The following is a 20,070-nucleotide window of genomic DNA, read 5'->3' as shown; positions in this document are numbered from 1 at the left end:
AACTTACGGGAAAAAAAATATTCTCAATTACTAAGAACTTGGAATTAAGTTTATTGAAGTGAAAACTTCTTTAGCGGCGTTGTACACTTTTTTTGGAATGGGAAAAAATGTTAAACTCACGTCAGGACACGTGACCTGAGCGAAAATTCGTAATACGGATGGAGAGTAGACATCTGGCGCGGCGTGTTTAATGTAATATAAATTGTCATGTTTGTGTACGATAGCGCAATAAATAAATATTGTATTCTACCACATAAATGATAGTACTTTTATACTGATAATATAGCAATTCGTGCAAAATTATTCCCTAACCATTCCAAAATATCAAAAATGCACAACGTTAATATTCAAGTTTTCACTTCTGCCGGCACTCCCGGAGTGCAACCCGTAGTTTTTTTTTGATTGCTTCCATTGATTCCATTGTTAAGATGAACATACAACATTTCTAAATACCATAGAAAATCGACTTTGCAGTCATATCAATAATCATTAAACACTGATTAACAAATGTCAAATCTGCTAATTGTTCGACACGAATTATTAATCTCTTTAATTTGTTGCTAACACAAAATGGACTAGAATTTGTAATTTATGAGCAATACTATCTAATACATAGGTAAAGCTTCCAACTCTACGTTTGCACAATCGGACTAGATTTCTCATTTCCCTTATATATAATGAAGCTTACACTAATTAATTGTATGTAATATCACGCACAATTTTCTACGCTTCGTCCTTTGGAATGTTATAGAGATCTTTTGACTAGAAATACTTTGTCAATATGTACAAAAGAAATTAAATAATTTATATAAAACGGTCTATAACGACTGAAACGCACAAATAAAATTCAGATATTGCATTTGTAAGACTTATTTCTTTTCCATAAATAAGGGTTAGTGTCAGTTAGGCTATTGGCATTTCATACGGTTAAGGGTAACGCACTAACAATATAAAAACATCTTGATTACTACGACAATTTAATTTATTCTTACATATGAACATCATCGTGTATAAGCAAATATGAATACTCCTTACAGCTCTAACTTTTATAAACAAAATACCTTGCAAAGATTACATAAAATCTGTTTTTAAAGTGCGCATACAAAATATGCCGTGACTTCTGTACATTTTGACAAGTAATACTGTTTTGATCCGATCAAATCGGATATTTTTACTAAAGCAATCGAAAAGCGTTGTTGCAAGTGCTAAGTCAAGAACTTTCCGATACAAAACTTCAATATAAAGATCTAAATACCGAACAGTTTAGCACGAGTTATTAACAAGCCTAACATTTGAATTCAAAGGTAAAATATTGCTTCTGGAAGGATATTTTTGTAGGCTTACATAAACGTTTATTGCAAAGCCATAATGCTTACCTCTGAGAAGTTTTTCTTCAATGAAAGGAGATTCTATATTTAGTTCCTGGTCATTTGTAAAAGCCCGCTTTTAAGATTGCTTTTTATTACGTAAATCTATCAAGAATTTGTTTTGTTGTACATTGTTAACAATGCATATGACTAGATTGTCTCTTTTGGACTACAACCTACACGAGCTTTTGCTTATCTCAAGTCTAAAGTGGTTATTATTTCATTTTAGAAAGACATGTAAACAAATTCAAATGTTCTATGCTTCATATATTTACTGCAACATTGATAAATTATATGTATATATATATAGACAAGAGACAGTGAGAGTAAACATTACGGCTGGTATGACTAAATAGAAATAAAAGTGAATTCAAACGTCAATGTATAAATAAATTTTACTAGCAATGTAAACTAAACATTATGTGACTAGAACAATCGACTGGAGATCATTTATATATATCTGTACAATTGATAGCGGATCCCAATAACTTACCTATAACAGAAGGTAAGAGATGACGTCAATAGAAAACGGTTCAGGCTATGCTAAGTTGTGTCAAACTTTAAACAGTAAAATTTTGATATAAAATGTTCTTTGGATGTGAGGTGGCGGCCGTATTACACGTAAGCTAGTAACGTATTGTTACCGTGACTGGATTTTCATATAAAAAATGGTAACCATGGTAACGAACACGGTAATACTAGTAAGCGCTTTATAATATAGTATGGTAAACAATAGTGGTAATAAGTATAACTAAGCGTTGCTGACTAGACAATATAGTAGTTATTCCACCTCAGTAATAGTTACCTGATAAATCTTTGAAACTCTCCTGACCGTTCCATTGGGCAAGAGAAATTTAAACAGTGATTTTTACAACTTATCATTTCTCAATAGAAAAACAAAGCAGTTACCCGAATTCTTAAAGCACTGATCATTCAGCGTTATTGCAGTGTCCTTATACTCCACTAAATCTTCTCAAAGCACTAATAAATGCTGTGAGTGGATATTGCGTCACAAGAGATGATCATCCTGGTCGTCGTGATCTTCCTCTGACTCTGCCGAGTCTAAACTGGGTACGTGATCCAAATCATTTGGATCGCACTGCTGGTCCAACTCTGTGGAAGGTATGTCGTCGTCTCTCCATTTGTCCATGGATCTTCTGCGTGCGTTCATAAAGAAGTTACCTACGGTGGTCGGCTCTAAACCTAATTGCCTCGCTATCGTCACTTGCATTTCTTTTGAGGGTCGCTTTGTTTCCTGGAATTAGATATGATAGCATCATTAATAGTTTTAATAAAGCACGATTTAAATTAATTTAATTTTTAGTAATGTCATGAACCCAGCATAGAAATAAACAGTTCATAATCTCGCCGGATCAATAAATACAAACAGCCATTGTATAGCGACTTTATGATATTGTAATGATATTTCATGTGCAAATCTGTAACTCAAACATGAGTTTGATAGATTTAAAAAGCACGATTTTAAAACTGTATACGACATAAACAGTGTTTTAGTGTTGTCATGGACCCAACATAGTAATCAACACTTCTTAATCTAGCCAGATCAACAAATATAAACAGCTATTATATAGTGACTTGGTAGTAATGAAATATTATTCGACATTACAGGTGCAATTTTGTAACTCAACGGCTTCAGTTAGAACTTCACCCAGTTCTGCCATTGGCGCAATTCTATGGATGCGCTGTGTGAAAAGAGTTTTTTAATGACACAATTAAAAACGCCGTATTGTTTTGATTAAACTATAAATAAATCAGTGGCGCTACAACCTTAGGTCTAGGGCTCAGAATTCAGAGGTGATCAGCCTCCTGTGCCTGACACGCCGTCGACTTTTTGGGTTTTAGGGCAAGCTGGTTTCCTCGCGATGTTTTCCTTCACCGTACGAGCGAATATTAAATGGACACAGAAAGAAAATTCATTGGTGCGCAGCCGCGGATAGAACCTACGAACTCAGGGATGAGAGTCACACGCTGAAGCCACTAGGCCAACACTACTCTCATATTGTTTTGATTAATTAGTGAAAGAAATGGCCAATTATCCCTTTTATCTATGCAAATAAAAATGATTCGCACAATACATTGCTTAGCGCAAAACTTGAAGATGGCAGGACCATTGAGATTTGAGAGTAATTGGAAAATATAATTGAAAAATTTAGTTTTATTAAGCATTTAAGTTTATATTCCGGAAAAGCCTCTATGGGGAAGAACTTAAGTAGCTACTTATAATGTAGGCTAAGTAAAGTATCATATTAAGGGGAAACAAAGTTCACAGTGGCAGCTATTATTTAAATAAAAACCTTCATTAACTAGTTGACCACATCATGAAGAGAACAATTCTACTATTGGGCATATATACATAGGTTCACTGGAAACTAATGGAACATTATATACTTGTACATAAAAACAATACCTTAAAAATAGCTTGTAGAGTACGCCGCTGGAGGTCTGTGAAAACCAAACGCGGCTTCTTCTGTGAATGATGGGTATCCGAAACTATATCCTCCTTGCGCTTGCAGCCTGAAAAAGAGTAACTTAATTAAGTCAATGCGAGAAATGAATTCAGATAGAAAAAACCTCACGCTTTAGATTTCTGTATGTCTGTCCTGATCCTTTTTATTTTGTAATAGGTGATCAGCCGTCTTTAAGTTAAATACGTCACCGTACAAGCGAGTGTTGAATGCACATGTAGAATCAATGTCCGTTTGTGTACACCTAAGGTTCAAACCTACGACCTCAGGGGTGAGAGTCGCAGTAGTGTTCCTTCTTTAGTTGAGATATCTTTGTCAGAAATAACCCAAAAACAAATGAACGTGCATAGGCATATCAATTAGCTCTGGATTTTTATGCTCATTCAAATGATGGACTAAACATTTTATTACGTATTTTCTTATTGTCTCGTGAGAATTGTTTAAAATTTATATTATTTACTTTTCAAACGTTTGTATATTTGTCGGTAGAAAAGTTAACTATTGTGCAAATGCTGATTTTTTAGTACTTAATTCCTTCCCAATACTCATAATCTGGCCTAAACACCTAAACAGTTTAAACAATGAAAATTCAAAAGCTCACAAAATAATACTCACTGCCTCTCTGTGGAATCTGGGCCGCTGAAACAAAAGAAATATTATTAACATTGTATTATCTACATCAAACGAATAAATGTTGTCTAAGACCATCGCACATCAAGCCCTTGGGATTTCTAAGGACGACAATCATGCTGCTAATAAATAAATACCTTCATTGACTGGTAGAATATATAAACGTATGTGTATGTTAAATATATAATGTATAATGAAGGCATTTATTTAAACCGAATTCGTTTAAAATTACACAATATCAAAATGTACGTGGGTGCATCAAAAAACTTCTCTAAGTAATTTTAGCAAAGTTTTAAGACGCACTAACATTATATTTCCCTCTAACATAACACTATAAGCCATATTGATGCTTATCTATCGTAATAAAATTCGCATACCTGGCGACAATGTAAACAACATTAAAAAAGGTCTTATCTCGCAGGCACCTAGAAATCATATATCAAAAACTAAGACAGCCCGGGCGAAGGAAAAATAAAAATGGAGGGAGGGGCAGCGGTAGCAGTCTAACAAATATCTTGGCTTCTCGAAGCTAACAAACACACTTACCTACTGCTATAAAATAAACACTATTTAACATAAAGGCAGTACCATTACCGGAGGAAACAAAACGGAAAGGATACTGCCTATCCAAATAAACATCTATAAAGGGCAAAATCTATGATGTACACATCTTTTTAATTCAAACTTGTCACAAAGCGGACGTTTCTAAACAAAATATATACGTATAATATTGTTACCTTTGCGACAAGCTATAGTAATATACCTAAAAGAAACCAAGTCCACTGCTACTCAGCCGGGAAGGAGAGAGGAAGGGAACGAAAACCTTTCAAACGAATCATCTAAATAAACAAATTTATTTAAATAAAATTTATTTACGATCAAAATAACGTGGCCATTGTATGGGTGAAAATAAAATTCACGATTCAAAGGATTAACGGGAAGTTCCAGGAGTTAAGTCATTGGGGAAGGACTCACAAGCAAGAAAATTCCCCGGCAGGTTCGTATGCCGGTGGGTCCCAATGGGGCGTGGGCCCCGGGTACATTTCGGGGCTCTGGGGCAGAGGAGCGTACTCCCTGGGGCCGTAATTCTGCGGCTGCATGTTGTTTACATTGTCGCCTTTTACCGATTGCTGACTTGGGTTATCTGAAAATTTTTCATTAGTTGGTAAATAGTGGAGGTTGGTTCTATATAGTTAGCGAATATATGTTCGTAAATATAGTTAGATCTACTATACAATTACATGTCTGTTACCTATGTTATATTCATATTCATTTAAATAGACCTATAAAGAGATAAGTTCAATTGACAATATTCTTTTGAGTAAAATCAAACGCTGACTTTTTCCTAATACAGTGCAACCTCGATATAACAAATCGGAGGGGAACAAGAAAATATTCGTAATATCAAGTAATTCGTTGAACTGAGGTTTGTTATGTTGAGATTAGATTGGTCTAAAATTCGTTAAAAAGAGGTAAAAGAATAGTTTAAAACAAAAGCGTGTCGAAACATGTCGAGACATGAATCACATTATAAGATTAAGAGTTATATTATTGGTGGAAACTTTATATAAAGGTTTTGGGTTGGCAAAATTCGTTACTTAGAGGTATGAATACTTTTTCTTGATAGTTGAAAATTCGTTATAAAGAGGTTGTACGCAAAGAATGTTCGCAATGTAACGGTATATTTTATATTGACTCTTATGGACAATTCAAGGGGATTACGAAGAATTTGTTAAATCGAGGAAGTCGTTATATTGAGGTACGTTATATTAAGGTTGCACTGTATCTACTTCAAAATTTTACAAAGAAAATTTCTTGTTTTATAGCATTTCATTTCAACCTATATCTTAGAATGCTAATGTGTTAATGTTAAAAAAATAATCAGAAGGTAAAACCCCACGCGACCCCAAATACCTACATAGCACTAGAACGGTCTACAGCGGGAGGGGAGGGGAAAAGCGATCGATATACTGTTGTGACGTCACACGTGCGGGGAGGGGGGACCACGCGGTTTGCTCCACGTAGAATTTAGCTGTCCTAGGATTGAATATTTGGTTACATAGTGGAAATGTTCGTAATAATTGTAATGTTAAAACTTGTAAGTCCATTGTAACTAGGGTTGCCTTAACGTTGTCATAGCGTTCGTTTTCATAATCAGAACTATTCTTAAAGACATTATACTCATTTTAATTATTGTAGTAAATATTATTGAAGCGGTAATGGGATTCATTGTTTCCTTTCCTTTACAACTGTCATTAAGTCAAAACCAATACCTATGGAATTAAATTAAAAAATATTTTAGGACGACACCTACCAGAATATTGTAATATGATAAACGGTTCTAAAAATATAAGCAGTGCAAAACATACATATCAAATAATTTTTACCAAGTTATGAATTACCAAGGATTTTCTAAGAAAACATTTAAAAAAAATGTATACGAGTATTACTTGGTACTCTTCTATCCAAATGCGCTTAACTTTTTTATAGAACAGGAGGCAAATGGGCTTATCTAATGTTGCCGCCAGCTATGGATACTCACACACACTCATTTTCTTGAAGGAAAACATGATAGTAACATCTGTGTACTATATGTTTTATGCCAAATAATTCAATAAAAAAATGTGAAATAGTGGTTTTATATCCCTAATCCAAATGCTTAAGATTTTAAATGTATTGTATATTTTTGTACAATACGTATAAAAAGTCATCCTTAGTATAAACGTGGTAAGTATTGTATTAAAAAAAATATATAATTTTTATCGATAAAAATGTCAAAAAAGGACAATAATATAATAAAATACATATTAAATCTATTAAATAAACCAAGAAAACATTATTTTATCTCTAATATGGCCGTAAGAAAATAAAGGCCCAACATATTCCTTCATTTGCTATTTTAGTATGCCTTAATTCTTAGGTTTTGACAGTTGATAATTCTTGCAAGATGCACAGATCGTCAATGTCTGTGTTCAGTGCCTATGGTTATACTAGTGACCAGACAAATATCAATTACCAAAAATGTTTGAACCAAAAATAGGGGCTTTGTACCACATTTATTTTCAGGTTAAAGAAATTAGGTCACATATAAAAGCTTTTAGGGTCGCCCAACATCGAGCACCAAAAATTACCTAAATTGGGACAACTTTTCAACAACCTGATATATATAGGTTATAACATTAAATATAGAAAACATAATAAAAGGCTATATTAAGATTTGCACAACCTTTGTCTTGACTAATGAAACCTTTGAAACTGAAGTTTTTATATTACGCCAAACGAAGGACTGTGTTTGGCCAACGCTTGCAATTAGGGCCCTTTCCTTTATAATAAAACTAGTGGATCCGACAGACGTTGTCCTGCATGATATTTCAAGCAATTAGTAAAGCAAAGTATGAAAGTACCGACTGCAGCGCCATCTGGCGGGCTGATTTGAGAATCTAAACCATTCCCAGATCCCCTTAAACACACACAAAAAATTTCATCAAAATCGGTCCAGTCGTTTGAGAGAAGTTCTCAAACTCACAGAAGAATTATATATATAAAGATCTCCCAATCTATGGATTCTGAGATAGTCAAAATATCAAAATACAAACTCACAAAACAAATGGATTTCAAATCTACCGTACGTATTTTGGCATGACTGAGGTTCCAAAAACTAACAGACACTGCATGCTTATAACATCTCTCAGCTTAACTCTCAAATACAAACGCGCACACACCTAATCACATACTTATACATTCACGCACACTAATGTCTTATACGACTTGTATTTGATTAGTTGTAACACTAAGGCCCAGCACACATGGTGAAACGCAACTGCAACGAAACTGCAACTACTAGTTACTTTTGAGTTTCATTTGAGTTTATGCCATAGATACCTTTGAGAGACAACACACGTCGCAACTAGTTAGAAACCGGTTTGAAACGCGTTGCAGATCAGTTGCTTTGAAACCAGCGTGCAGGAAACTCGTGTCGGATTTGGTTCTGTCTGGTCTCAAAATCGGAATGATTGTGACTAATTTCATCATATTTAGGTTGCGGCGTGTGTGGAAAACGTTTGAAACTGGTTTCAAACTTATAATCTCAAAAGGGTTTCGTTGCAGTTGCGTTTCACCATGTGTGCTGGGCCTAAAGCTACTTTTTCTTTAAACAATTGTTTTAAATGTGCACCATACCACAGAATAATTGTAATCTATTATCACAACACTCCCTATTTTGGGGACTAGCGTTAGACCAATTTTGTCCCAACCATATTTCTGTTATGAATAGTGAATACAGTTTATCTAATATATAAAATTCTCGTGTCACAATGTTCGTTCCCATACTCCTCTGATACAGACTGACCGATTCTTATGAATTTTTTAATGCATATTCAGTAAGTCTGAGAATCGGCTGCTATCTATCTTTCAAACCCCTGAATGTGGTCCGCCCCTAAATTTTGTTTAATTTTGAGATAAAATAATTTGTTTTTATTTTATTATGATAGATATATATGACAGAATACAATTAATTATACATACAACCTACTTTTCACCCCTCTACGATCAATCCCTATTTTTTATTATTGATAGTTATTTTTATTGAACTAAAAAAATGTTTCCTAGAAATAATATACATGGCAAAACGTTTGCCAGGTCAGCTAGTATTATTATAAAGATTTTGTTATTTAGTACATCGCTACATGCCTCACTGCACAAAAAAATTTCATTCATACAAGTTCTAGTGAGGCGTAATTGCCGCAAATGCTCAAAGCCTCCTGTAACTATTGGCTTGTCAAATTCCAATATAGGGTAACTATTTGGTAATGATATTTATTATTCAAAGTACTGTAATGATCTCGATTAACATCACTGAATAGACTTTCTTAAGGGCAGGAAAGAAGCCCATGGACACTGACCGAAAGCTTGCGAGTGCATTGCCGGCATTATTTTTTGTAGAAAATAAACACTCTAAATTACCTACTAATTAACTTATTAGTACTGTTTAGTATCCTTTGATCCTCAGCCTTTACGTAACTAAATAATTTGTGTAATTTGTATATTCTGGGAAACTGTAATAAACGTATATTAAAAATTGTAGCTTCTATCATGTTTACGTAGAAGGTATTAAAGTAATTACAATGTTTGTGTCTTGTTTTGTTATTATCTAATAAATCAAAATGTCAGAGACTAATAATAAATTATTAAAGACTTATATTATAATCTGTAATAAAATGTATATACCGATATGTGCTGATTATACCAACCATTAGTATAGTGACCAAATTATATGGAAAGAAAAAGTAATTACCTTTGCGAGCCTAATATTAATTCAAGCTGAAAAAATATACGAGGGGTGCAATAAATAGTAGTAAAACAATACATTCTCCTTGGAAAGAAAGAAAACAAGTACTGGCAGGCAAAGGCCAGACGTTAGATTTTATAATAATACAATCTATCAATTCTTTTGTTTTTTTTAAAAATAGAACTCATTTGTTTGCCTCGTGTCGGCACGTTCTAAGAAATTGATAAAATTGAAGATGATTTGTTTACTACGAAGCTGGTAAATCAAGAGAAAGTAACATAAGGGGTTCATGCTCCTCTATTTTCTATGGTTGCGCGTTGGTGTGCGAGTTTAAGCGAGGAAGATCTTCCATTAACGACAAACCTGGCACGGGACGCCCTACATCGGTAGTAACTGAACAAATAATTTAAAAAGTTGAAAACATAGTCGTAGCGGATTGTCATATTATTTTTTATTTAATAGCAGAAGAAAGGAAGATTTCAACAATAACCATTCATTCTGGGTCAGAATGCTTTCTGACGCTCAAAAACAATCGAAGACATAACTATGGACGAAACATGGCTTCACCGTTATTACCGAGAAGCGAAAAAGCAGTACATCCATAGTCATATCCAATTTCGAAGAAATTTAAAACGATTCCATCCACCGGCAAGATCTGGCCTATTTTTTCTGGGACAGCCAAGGAGTGTTAATGATCGAATAGTTTAATAATTGAGCCACTATTACGGGGTCGTTGTACGCAGGACAAAATATATAAAAGATGCGTGAGGAAACAGCGCGGCAGACTCGCACAAGTCCAGCCTTGCCATTCTGTATAACTCACTTTTCGAACTCACACAGCGATAAGGAGCTTGTAGTTTATTGTTTATTAGAATGCCATATCGTAAAATGACTGCTTCACGACTGATTTGAGGGCGACCGCCGCTGCGAAAACCGCTGTGTGAGTTACAGAATCGCAAGGCTGAATTGCCATGTCTGCCATTCGTGAAGCTGGCTTCGAATTGATGGAACATTCTTCATATTCACCGGACCTCGCTCTTAGTGACTTTTCTCTCCTTTCCGCTGAATAGAACAGCTATCAACTTAAAGAGTCGAGTTGCGGCGGTACCTACTGGATTTTTTAAGAAAGATTATTTTGAATTTTAGCTTAGACAAAGTATACAAAGTGTATTAACCTGTAAGGTGACGTCATACTAATATCACTTTTTATTGAACACCCCAGTATACCCACTTCCCTGCAATAAATATAGCTTTAAGTAAGAAAAACAGACTAATACAAAGTACTACAAAAAAACTATATATTATTCTTATACTTTTTAATCTCAGTTTGTGATGTGTGAACTAGTGACGTCCGCATCGATTACGTACTATTGATTATTTTCGATCGATGAACGCAGAAATTTTTCGCAATTTTTCTCTGGACACCTAAATATACAAAACAATTCAACGGAAATATAGATAATAAGATAATCCTTTTTTTTTTTTTTTTAAAGACAATTCACACCAATTGACCTAGTCCCATGCTAAGCTGGTGAAGCTTGTGTTATGGGTACTAGGCAACGGATATACATACATATTATAGATAGATATACATAAATACATATTTAAACACCCAAGACCTAAGAACAACACCAAATGCTCATCACATCGATGTTCGGCTCAGCCGGGGATCGAACCCGGGACCCATGGATTCGCAGTCAGGGGTACTAACCACTAGACCAATGAGTCGTCTTTGCTAGATGCGAAAGCTAGCAATATATCTTTATTTTTGTTTTGCAACAAACATTTTGTAACGCGTTTTGCGATTAAACACAAGTCAGCTAACGTTATTTCTAAACAATTTAACATCTTATACATTTCTGATTTATGTACTAAACTCAAACATTAAAAAATACGTCAATCGCTTTCTCCGCTAAGCTAGTGACGTGCTGCATCGACCGCGCGGCCCCACCGCTATCGATTGTCGACAATCGATGAACGCAGCTGACGTCTGCCTTGTTTGTAAACGCACCCTACTTGGGGGAGGAAATGACACAATTTTAATACTAGGATAGTGAAGGGACTGGAAGGGGTTCGGTATCCTTTGTTAGCGCTTAATGCTGTTTTTAATGACTTCAAAGGTCTAACAACGCTGTTCATAACGTTTGTAAATGAATAATATTTGACGAAATCTTACTTCAACACACGATACATGCGTATGTATCATATGTGTGACTTAACGAATTATAATTTACAAAATCCTATACTTATATATTATAAAATTTTCTTCTTCTACACAAGATACACGCGTATGTAAGAATATTATTCGTTAGTCTACGAAAAAAATAAAATTTATAATTTTGTGCCTTATGACAAACAACAAATTCATATGATTTATTGTCGGTTATAAATAATGAACCATAAGCCTATACCTATTACTCCAAAATAAAGCGTCTTCCTTTTACAAATCTTGTTTGTCAAAAAGGTATTAAAACCTTTTTGAAAACGGTAAATATTAGTTTCTAAGTCTCTAATAGATCACTAAAAATACCATATAAGGGGATTTATAGAATCCTTGTACTTACATAATGAAATAATTTTAATTGTTTTTACTATAAATGACATTAAGAAAATCAAAATACTTCCAAATTCCAATTTGTAAACTTATAAAATGAGCCTATAAGATTGAAAGATATAGTATAAATTATAATAAGTGTTTATCTAAATAAGTATTACAGTCATGCAGACATACCTGCTAGTCGTAACGCTGACATTCTCTGAAACTCCGGCTCCTGCAGCCATTTCCACATCCGCCTAAACGTTTCCCTCCCTGATTTTAGCTTTGACCATGGTTTTGGATTTCGTAACAAATCACTCAAAGTTCCTTGTGACCGACAGAGGACCCTCTGAGCGAAAATCGCTTGTGGTATTGAATACCTCTTCAGTTCTCCACTTATCCTTTGAGCTAATTCTTTCGTATTTATTTCTTCCGTATCATTCAATTCTGGCGATTGTATCGGTTGTGTCTGCTGGGCTTCTTCTCTTGCCAGTAATGCCGCATTGAGATCTAGCCCTGGACTGGGCAAAGGCGGCGTAGGGGATCTTCTCTCGAACGAGTTGGGCGAAGCACTCCGCCTACTGTACGCTGATTGTGGTGACAAAGGCTCATTGTACGCCGCTGGGGACAATGACGCATAGGAATGCTGCTGTTGTATAACCGTGAACGTACCACCAGCATGATAGGCAAATTTATCTGATACAGTACTGATAGGGGGGAGCGGGAGGAGGGGTGTTAATGTGGCGTACGACGCTGGCTCTAAGCCTGGCGGTGTGAGGCGACCGTTGACTGCTGAAAGTGGATGGAAGGCCGCGTCACCATCTGGGAGGAGATCCGCCGGGGACAGCCGAGGCGGGGACGCGTTGCTGGGAGCCACTATGACGGTAAGCGGCGCGCGGTCTCTAACTCTGGCTTCATCCATGGCGCGCGGCCGGCAGCAGCGCGGTCGCGCGGGCGACTGAACAACGCCTGCGCCACGCACCCTGCGCTCCCCTCTGTCCGCCTGCAAACACCCTTATTTTATACCCTAACGTCCTACATCGTATTGCTGCAAACAAATTTGGACTTTACCTACACTGCACACGACTTATTCTAGAATAACAATATTCTCAGTCTGGTCGTGAGACATGAACACTATACAATGCACCCTTAACCTACCCTGTGGCGCTTTTACTCTTATACGTCTATCTCACATCGGCGTTTTTCGTTCATTGCTGGTTAATGTGTCTTATTTTTTTGAAGATTCCAGTTGCAAAGAGCAATGGATAGGAAATACGAGCGAAAATTGTTTTATAGTAACGGTGCCTTTGTCACAGTACGGGGTCTGCCCTCGTTCGCTGTCACTCGGCTACTTTCAGCTAGGAACTTCCATTTGAGAAGCAATTTTATTTAATATTAATTTTGCTCATTTCAAATACACTGGTTTTACATGATTTGACCTGATTTCAATTAAAATTTCTAAAAAAAACAAAGAGATTCATTAATTATTAAAATGAAGAAAAAATCTAATAATATGTATTATATAAATATTAAAAGATTTTTCTTAATTCTTTGAAATGCCTAAACGAAAAACATCGCTATACAAAGAGAAATTTAATTGATAACGTTACGCGTACAGCAAACAAAATAATTTAGGGCCATAATGTTAGTTCTTACAATTTTAGTCAAAAAATATTTAATGTTAAAATATATATATATTATTAATCAAGTACAAAAACTTATATTGCAACATTTTTTACAAAGTTTTCTTAGCGCCTATTGTTTTCAGGTCGCCACCCTTTATAAAAAGGCCATAGTAGTGTCAATAACCCTACATCCACACAAAGTATGTCTTTTTATAATGTAACATTATCCATGGCACAAGCCACAGGGCCCGGTGTCACACCTGGCGTGAAAGGGACCTAGATAAAGGGTTGTAACAAATGCTTATCGATGAATTTCATTTAAAATTTTATCGATATGAGCACATTTATATGTTTAAAATTGTCAAGTATCAATCGTTAAAGATATATCTACTGAGACCAAGTTGAACTTAATAATAGAACTTAATAATAATTAACTTTAAAATATTTATTTTTATCAAGCTTCATATTTTTGACATAACATACTTTATCGATAATTAACGTTACTTTTTTCAAGCCATTAAGCGTAGCTGAATCATGGTAGTTAATTTATTTTTAAGTTGTTAATTTTTTAACTACTTAATTCGTTATTATTTTAATACAAAGTTACTATAGGATATAAAATTCTAATTTGCATATACATAATAATAATATTTCCATCTGACGCCAGGTGTTTATTCACTTTCTCGATGAATTAGAATAATGTTAGCAGGCCCCTGTTATAATAAAAAATACATTTGCGTACTAAGCACGAGTTTATCACCCCTAATATTGCACCCTACTTAATTAGCTGTACAGCTGCGCACGCAGCTCGCGTGACGTCATATCGATTCTTTTATCGATATTATCGACCGCGCACCTGTCCAACTCTATCTTCCGGGGTAATGAACTTATGATGTAAGAAAGGGGTTAGGTACTTCCTTATTTTAATAACGGAAGAAGAAACAAAAAATTTGAAATTACTACAAAATCATTATAATTCTACTCTATTACGTCAGAACGGCTGAGTAGATCTGGATAAAATTTTACAACAAGAATAAAGTAAAGTCGTTAAAAAAATAGGCTTAGCCGGAAATGAGCTCCCGTTCTACGAAAAATAATCATATCTCCCATAGAATACATTACGATTTTCATGCGATCTAGTTCACGAACAAGTTAGTTTTTAAAAATATGTTTTTTAATATAGGTAGATATATAATTATTTGAAGCCTATATATAGTTATTTTATTAACTATTTTAATGTAAGAGGGCTTCGCAAATACAGTTTTCGCGTTTTCTTTTTTTGACAGCAGACAAAACCTTTTCATGACATTAAAGCAAGTAGACGTGACGCAGAATAACTAGACGTAGAAACAACTTTTGTGATCTTTGTAGTTTAAGCGAAATCATTCCCGTAATATTTAAACCAAGTACCCGTTGCGGTCGCTTTAAATAAACTACGTTTAATACAAAACTATTATGCTGTATACGTACAAAAAAATATAAAAGTTAAATACCAAAGAGCAACTGTATTGAAAAAATCAATAAAAAATCCAAAAATCAATAATTGACAAAAACGCGCCATTTCGTTTCTTACCGATTCCTCTTCAATTTTTTTTGATTCTCCCTCTAAATCGATCACCTCAATTTCATTGGCGATGGAGACATCTTCACCATTTATGAAAACCTCGACAATCAACTCGGACATGAGAAAAAACCATTAATTTATCGACTTTAGATATTCTTCGATCTCATAATATCGGAAATCTAACCCTCTGTGACGTACCGTTGCCATGACAACCCAGTTTTACAGTCCGTACTGATAATATATGTCTATCTCTTTCTTTTGCATTGTTTATCCCATAAAAGAAAAGGATGATGATATTCCGCTCAATGCCTTCATGTTTCGTAAAATCGATATCGCACAAGGCTGGCCGTCGATTAACCGTTCTATGGAAAGACAAAAGAAGAAAGTTACATACCATAGAAATTGCACGGTAAATTCAATTCTCTTGCGTTGTCTTAAAACCTACTTTAACTATTACAATACCCTTCGTATGAGCTGTTATTTATAATCGCCGTTTTCTAGACCCACCGCGTGGTTCAAACGATATTGATTTTCCGCGATCGCGTTGGCGTTTTTCGATTTATTGGCTAAAATTAAAATCCACTTATTACCACCTACTTATCTAAGAATATATTAATTAGCAAACTGAAGAAAAAGGTGTAAGTTAGTATATTATATGGCCCCAGAAAGATAGTGTTAGCACATAAAACTTATGTACGAATTAAGTAACTACGAAACTAAGAAAATTTTGACTTTTTAAAATTAACTCAACTTCTTGTAAGCAGAAAAAAACCATTTAATTATGTGTATGTTTCGAACATGGCTTTTTTCGAATTTACTTTTAGTTGCATTCTGTTTAAGTAAATTCTGGTAATTTTTTACTCGAAAATATCGCTTCAATCACTTTTTTGAGATCTCAAAACTTTATCTTATTTAAATTTATTTATTTATTAAATTAAATTCGAAATATTATTTATGGAATTTTGAGCATGTTCTACCATTTTCAAACTATTGCTAGAGGAAAGGATGTTAATAAGTATAAGGTATTTAATTTGTGGTTTATAAATAAAACACAACTATTGTTTGTTTCTTTGTATTGCATCAACTGTAACACTTTTCAGTTTTCTTCGATATTGAGCAAAGTTTACCTACATTATTATAATTGCTTGTATATTTACGTTAAATTGTTAATAGCTTTGTGCGCTAGTTTGTGCGTCCGAGCTTCCATTAACGCCCGATAGGTGGCAGTATTTTCAATTTCTTTGAGCGTAGATATTAGAACTTCAACATGGCCAGACTGCGTGGTGACGGAAAAGTTTAGTAGTAAAAACCAAAAAGAGACTTCTGCGCATTTAATTAATGGCCATTTGCCGGGAATTTTAAAGGCTTTACTATACACTGTCGGTTTTATTAACAATTTAACGTAAAATACGAGCATAACAACGCATGCTATGTCATAATGCTCCAACTCCTGACAATACACACATGGCAACTTGTGCCTCATATTTGTTTTAAGCTTTAAGCACCAATTTTCTTTATAACAAGTCGTTCGAAATAATTAAACGACTAAAATTCTATAAATATCTTACTATGTATAGGTTAAAAATACATGTTATAACATTTTTACAAGACTATCCTTAATTAAGTTTCATATAAAAATCAAATAACTTAGCCATTGGTGTTTTATTAAGCCATTTGATTCATACATGCACATGAGACAAAACAATACTACGAAATTAATTAAATAATGGTAAGGACAAACAATATTTTTCGTCTACTTTATGAAAATTATAAATACACTCCAAAAAATATTTACATACAAAAAAATGTGGACACAATACTTAAAAAATAATTAATAAATTCGCTACACAATTCATAATTGCACGATTAAATTGACAAACTAACATAATTGATAACTAGGAGTATTCTTCTAACGGTTAATTATTCTTAATTAATCTTTAATTACGTATGTTGTTATTCAATTTAAGAAATCCAAAACTTATAAAGACGGATTTTTGTTTCTTTATATTTAAATATAATCGTCAGAAATAAGTGCGGAGTATTGAAATCATTAAAAAGCATCGCAGGAGTCAAAATAGGGACCTAATCAAATAAAAGCGAGCCTAAATTCTCATAGATTAAGATATACATGCCAGTAAAATATACACGGGTAGGGTACAATGTAGGTAATACTAAAATTATAGAATATATTAGAAGTATTCATTAATCAGCGAAACTACGCGTAGAAGCGTTACTTAACCGTAATATACTTAAGACGAGGTACAACTCTGGATTCGAAATAAACTTCCAGACTGCTGGGTGCCCAACGATATCGAACTGTGGAGCTTCCAGGGGGAAATAAACAAATGAACATCTCACGCGTCGGGTGAGTAATTGGTATCCATAAGCCTTCGCGGAAATGAAATCTAACAATGAAGGTACAGGCTTTTAAAGTAAATTTAATCATTTATTTCTAGTTAGCACGTTGTATAGAACGCATCATAAATATACAATATTGTTGTATCTAAGGCACATAATGTTTAGGCTTTCAATTATTACTCCATATCGTAACAATGGTGCTAATTAAAAATTAGAACGAATGTGTGTTGTGACAAACACACAGACGCATGAATTTGTCACACGCACACGCTATTGCAAAGCTATTAATAAATACTACGGAACCTACCGACACGGTTAATAAAAAAGTTAACATCTCTGTTTCCCTTACTTATCCGCTTCAACAAATGCATTTCATACAACATGTTTTTGAGTGCCTAGTTTGAGTTGCACGTGAGTAAAACGTGATATTGAACATTTTTGCAATGCCCAGTATCTATACCTCAAAGTATTAAACCTGATCGACTGGGCTTATTTGTATTAATTTTAGATTTGGGCGTAATAAACCCGTAATATTTTGCAAACAATTTTTTGATGTATGCTTACGCGTAAGACGTAAGTATATATTCCTACGTCTTACTCGTTCAATACTTTGTGAAGCTCGTGAAATTTCTGTATCACTCAAAATGTAATTAAAAATAAATTCAACGCAGTATTACAAATTCGTTTAGATTATTACGTTTTCCTGCATCTCACTAGATGTAAATCGTAGGTTAAAGGTACAAAATAGGCTAACGTCACGCCTAAATAAACGCATTATCGCTTAACTCATACTAGGCACTTCTTTAAATCTCTATTTTCTTCAGCACGTCGTGCGTTATCGCCAATCATACAAAACAACTATTTCAATATAAGACACGTCCAGAATGAACAATTTTAATCACAGTCTAGAATATTCGGCACCAATGAGCTTTTAAATTCGTCACATTAGTTTAGATCGAAATTGTGATGTCCGAACGTTATTACGTGACGCCTAATTTCTGGTATAACTAATGTATATGCTAGCAATTGACTAAATCTTCGCTTCCTATTTCAACTAGTAGCTGTTAAATATATCTATAGTCTGTGGAACAGCTAAGTTATAAATTGTACCAAACTGATTTAACAGGGAACTCCGTTCCATCCTCTTTCTATAGAAAAAATATTGCGTGTCATACGATCGTACTAACTTCTAGCTCACTAAAGCTGATTTATAATAATCTTTATTGCTCGTTTGTTATTGCTACGTTACACTATACTAGTTCTCTATAAAAGGGCAACTGATTAGAAAATCCTCTGCAGCTTTTGGCCTGTATACATGGCACCTACTGAATTGTATCAATCCTTCTTTCACACGTCGATACAAAAGCAAGGTACAATCCAAAAGTTTATTGTTTTAGTTTGCGTATCTAGCTAAATCTAAAAGTTATAATAAAACGTGTGCCTCAATGAAGACGTGTAAAAAAAGGATATTTATAGGAACCCAAAAGTTGACATGAAATTTTTGTAATCGGGCAGTGGTGTATGAATTTCAAAATTTTGATTTTGTTTTATGACAGCGATATAGAGATCGCAGATTCATATCACACTGCTGGATTATGATGAACAAAAACGCTGTCAACTCAACCGCACCTTAAACTAATACTCGAACACAAAGGTTTTTTAACTATCGCTATCTCTCTCAGTAAGGGACAGAAATACCTTTCAAAGCCTTCGCGTTCGAGCGTAACTATCAAACCGTGTATATATATTTAGATTTAAGTGTAATTTGGCCACAATCGCCCCTTACTATACGTAAGGGGATCTATAATTGTAAATATTTTCTTTAAGTACATTACATTGCTATACTAATGACTAGCATGTATGGCCACGGGAACTCAAAAAACCAAAACATGATTTTAAATAATGTTATAACAAGCACTACCGCCTTTTTCTAACCAAAAAGATTGACATGATGATTATCTAAAAGTTGACTATGTAAGCTGTGACTATTTAAGTTCGCGCGCGTAATTTCGGTATATTCCCATATTAACAATTATCCCAGACAGTTCTTAGCTATTATAAAGTATTTTAATCGTCCTGAATCATTATTTGTTCCGTTAGTCAGCATTTTAATATGGCGTACATTGTTTTTTAATTATTGTACGAAGAGTTAACTTTTCACTTATCTAAATTTATTTATCAAATTTTAATTGTTTTAAATTTGTTTTTGATTGTTAT

At 34.3% G+C, this 20,070-nt stretch overlaps 1 protein-coding gene across 2 annotated transcripts; it reads right to left on the bottom strand.

Moving 5' to 3' along the window:
• Window positions 1-973: 973 nt before the first annotated feature.
• LOC125057466 (hepatocyte nuclear factor 6) lies at window positions 974-13,285 on the bottom strand. Of its 2 annotated transcripts, none has more exons than XM_047661190.1 (4): window positions 12,502-13,281; window positions 4,469-4,492; window positions 3,796-3,902; window positions 974-2,622 (listed from the first exon to the last, which is right to left on the bottom strand). In XM_047661190.1, exons 1-4 carry the CDS (start codon window positions 13,226-13,228, stop codon window positions 2,377-2,379), a joined length of 1,104 nt encoding a protein of 367 aa, XP_047517146.1. In that variant the 5' UTR covers window positions 13,229-13,281; the 3' UTR covers window positions 974-2,376. The 2 variants fall into 2 exon arrangements, with proteins under 2 accessions (XP_047517146.1, XP_047517147.1); XM_047661191.1 differs by lacking the exon at window positions 974-2,622 and adding an exon at window positions 5,459-5,627 and having other exon boundaries at window positions 3,795-3,902; window positions 12,502-13,285.
• Between the last annotated feature and the right edge of the window lie 6,785 nt (window positions 13,286-20,070).

This window comes from Pieris napi, chromosome 16 (assembly GCF_905475465.1).
Source record: "Pieris napi chromosome 16, ilPieNapi1.2, whole genome shotgun sequence".
In the NCBI taxonomy this organism is placed as follows: domain Eukaryota; kingdom Metazoa; phylum Arthropoda; class Insecta; order Lepidoptera; family Pieridae; genus Pieris; species Pieris napi.
This window is presented reverse-complemented; position numbering and strand designations above follow the sequence as displayed.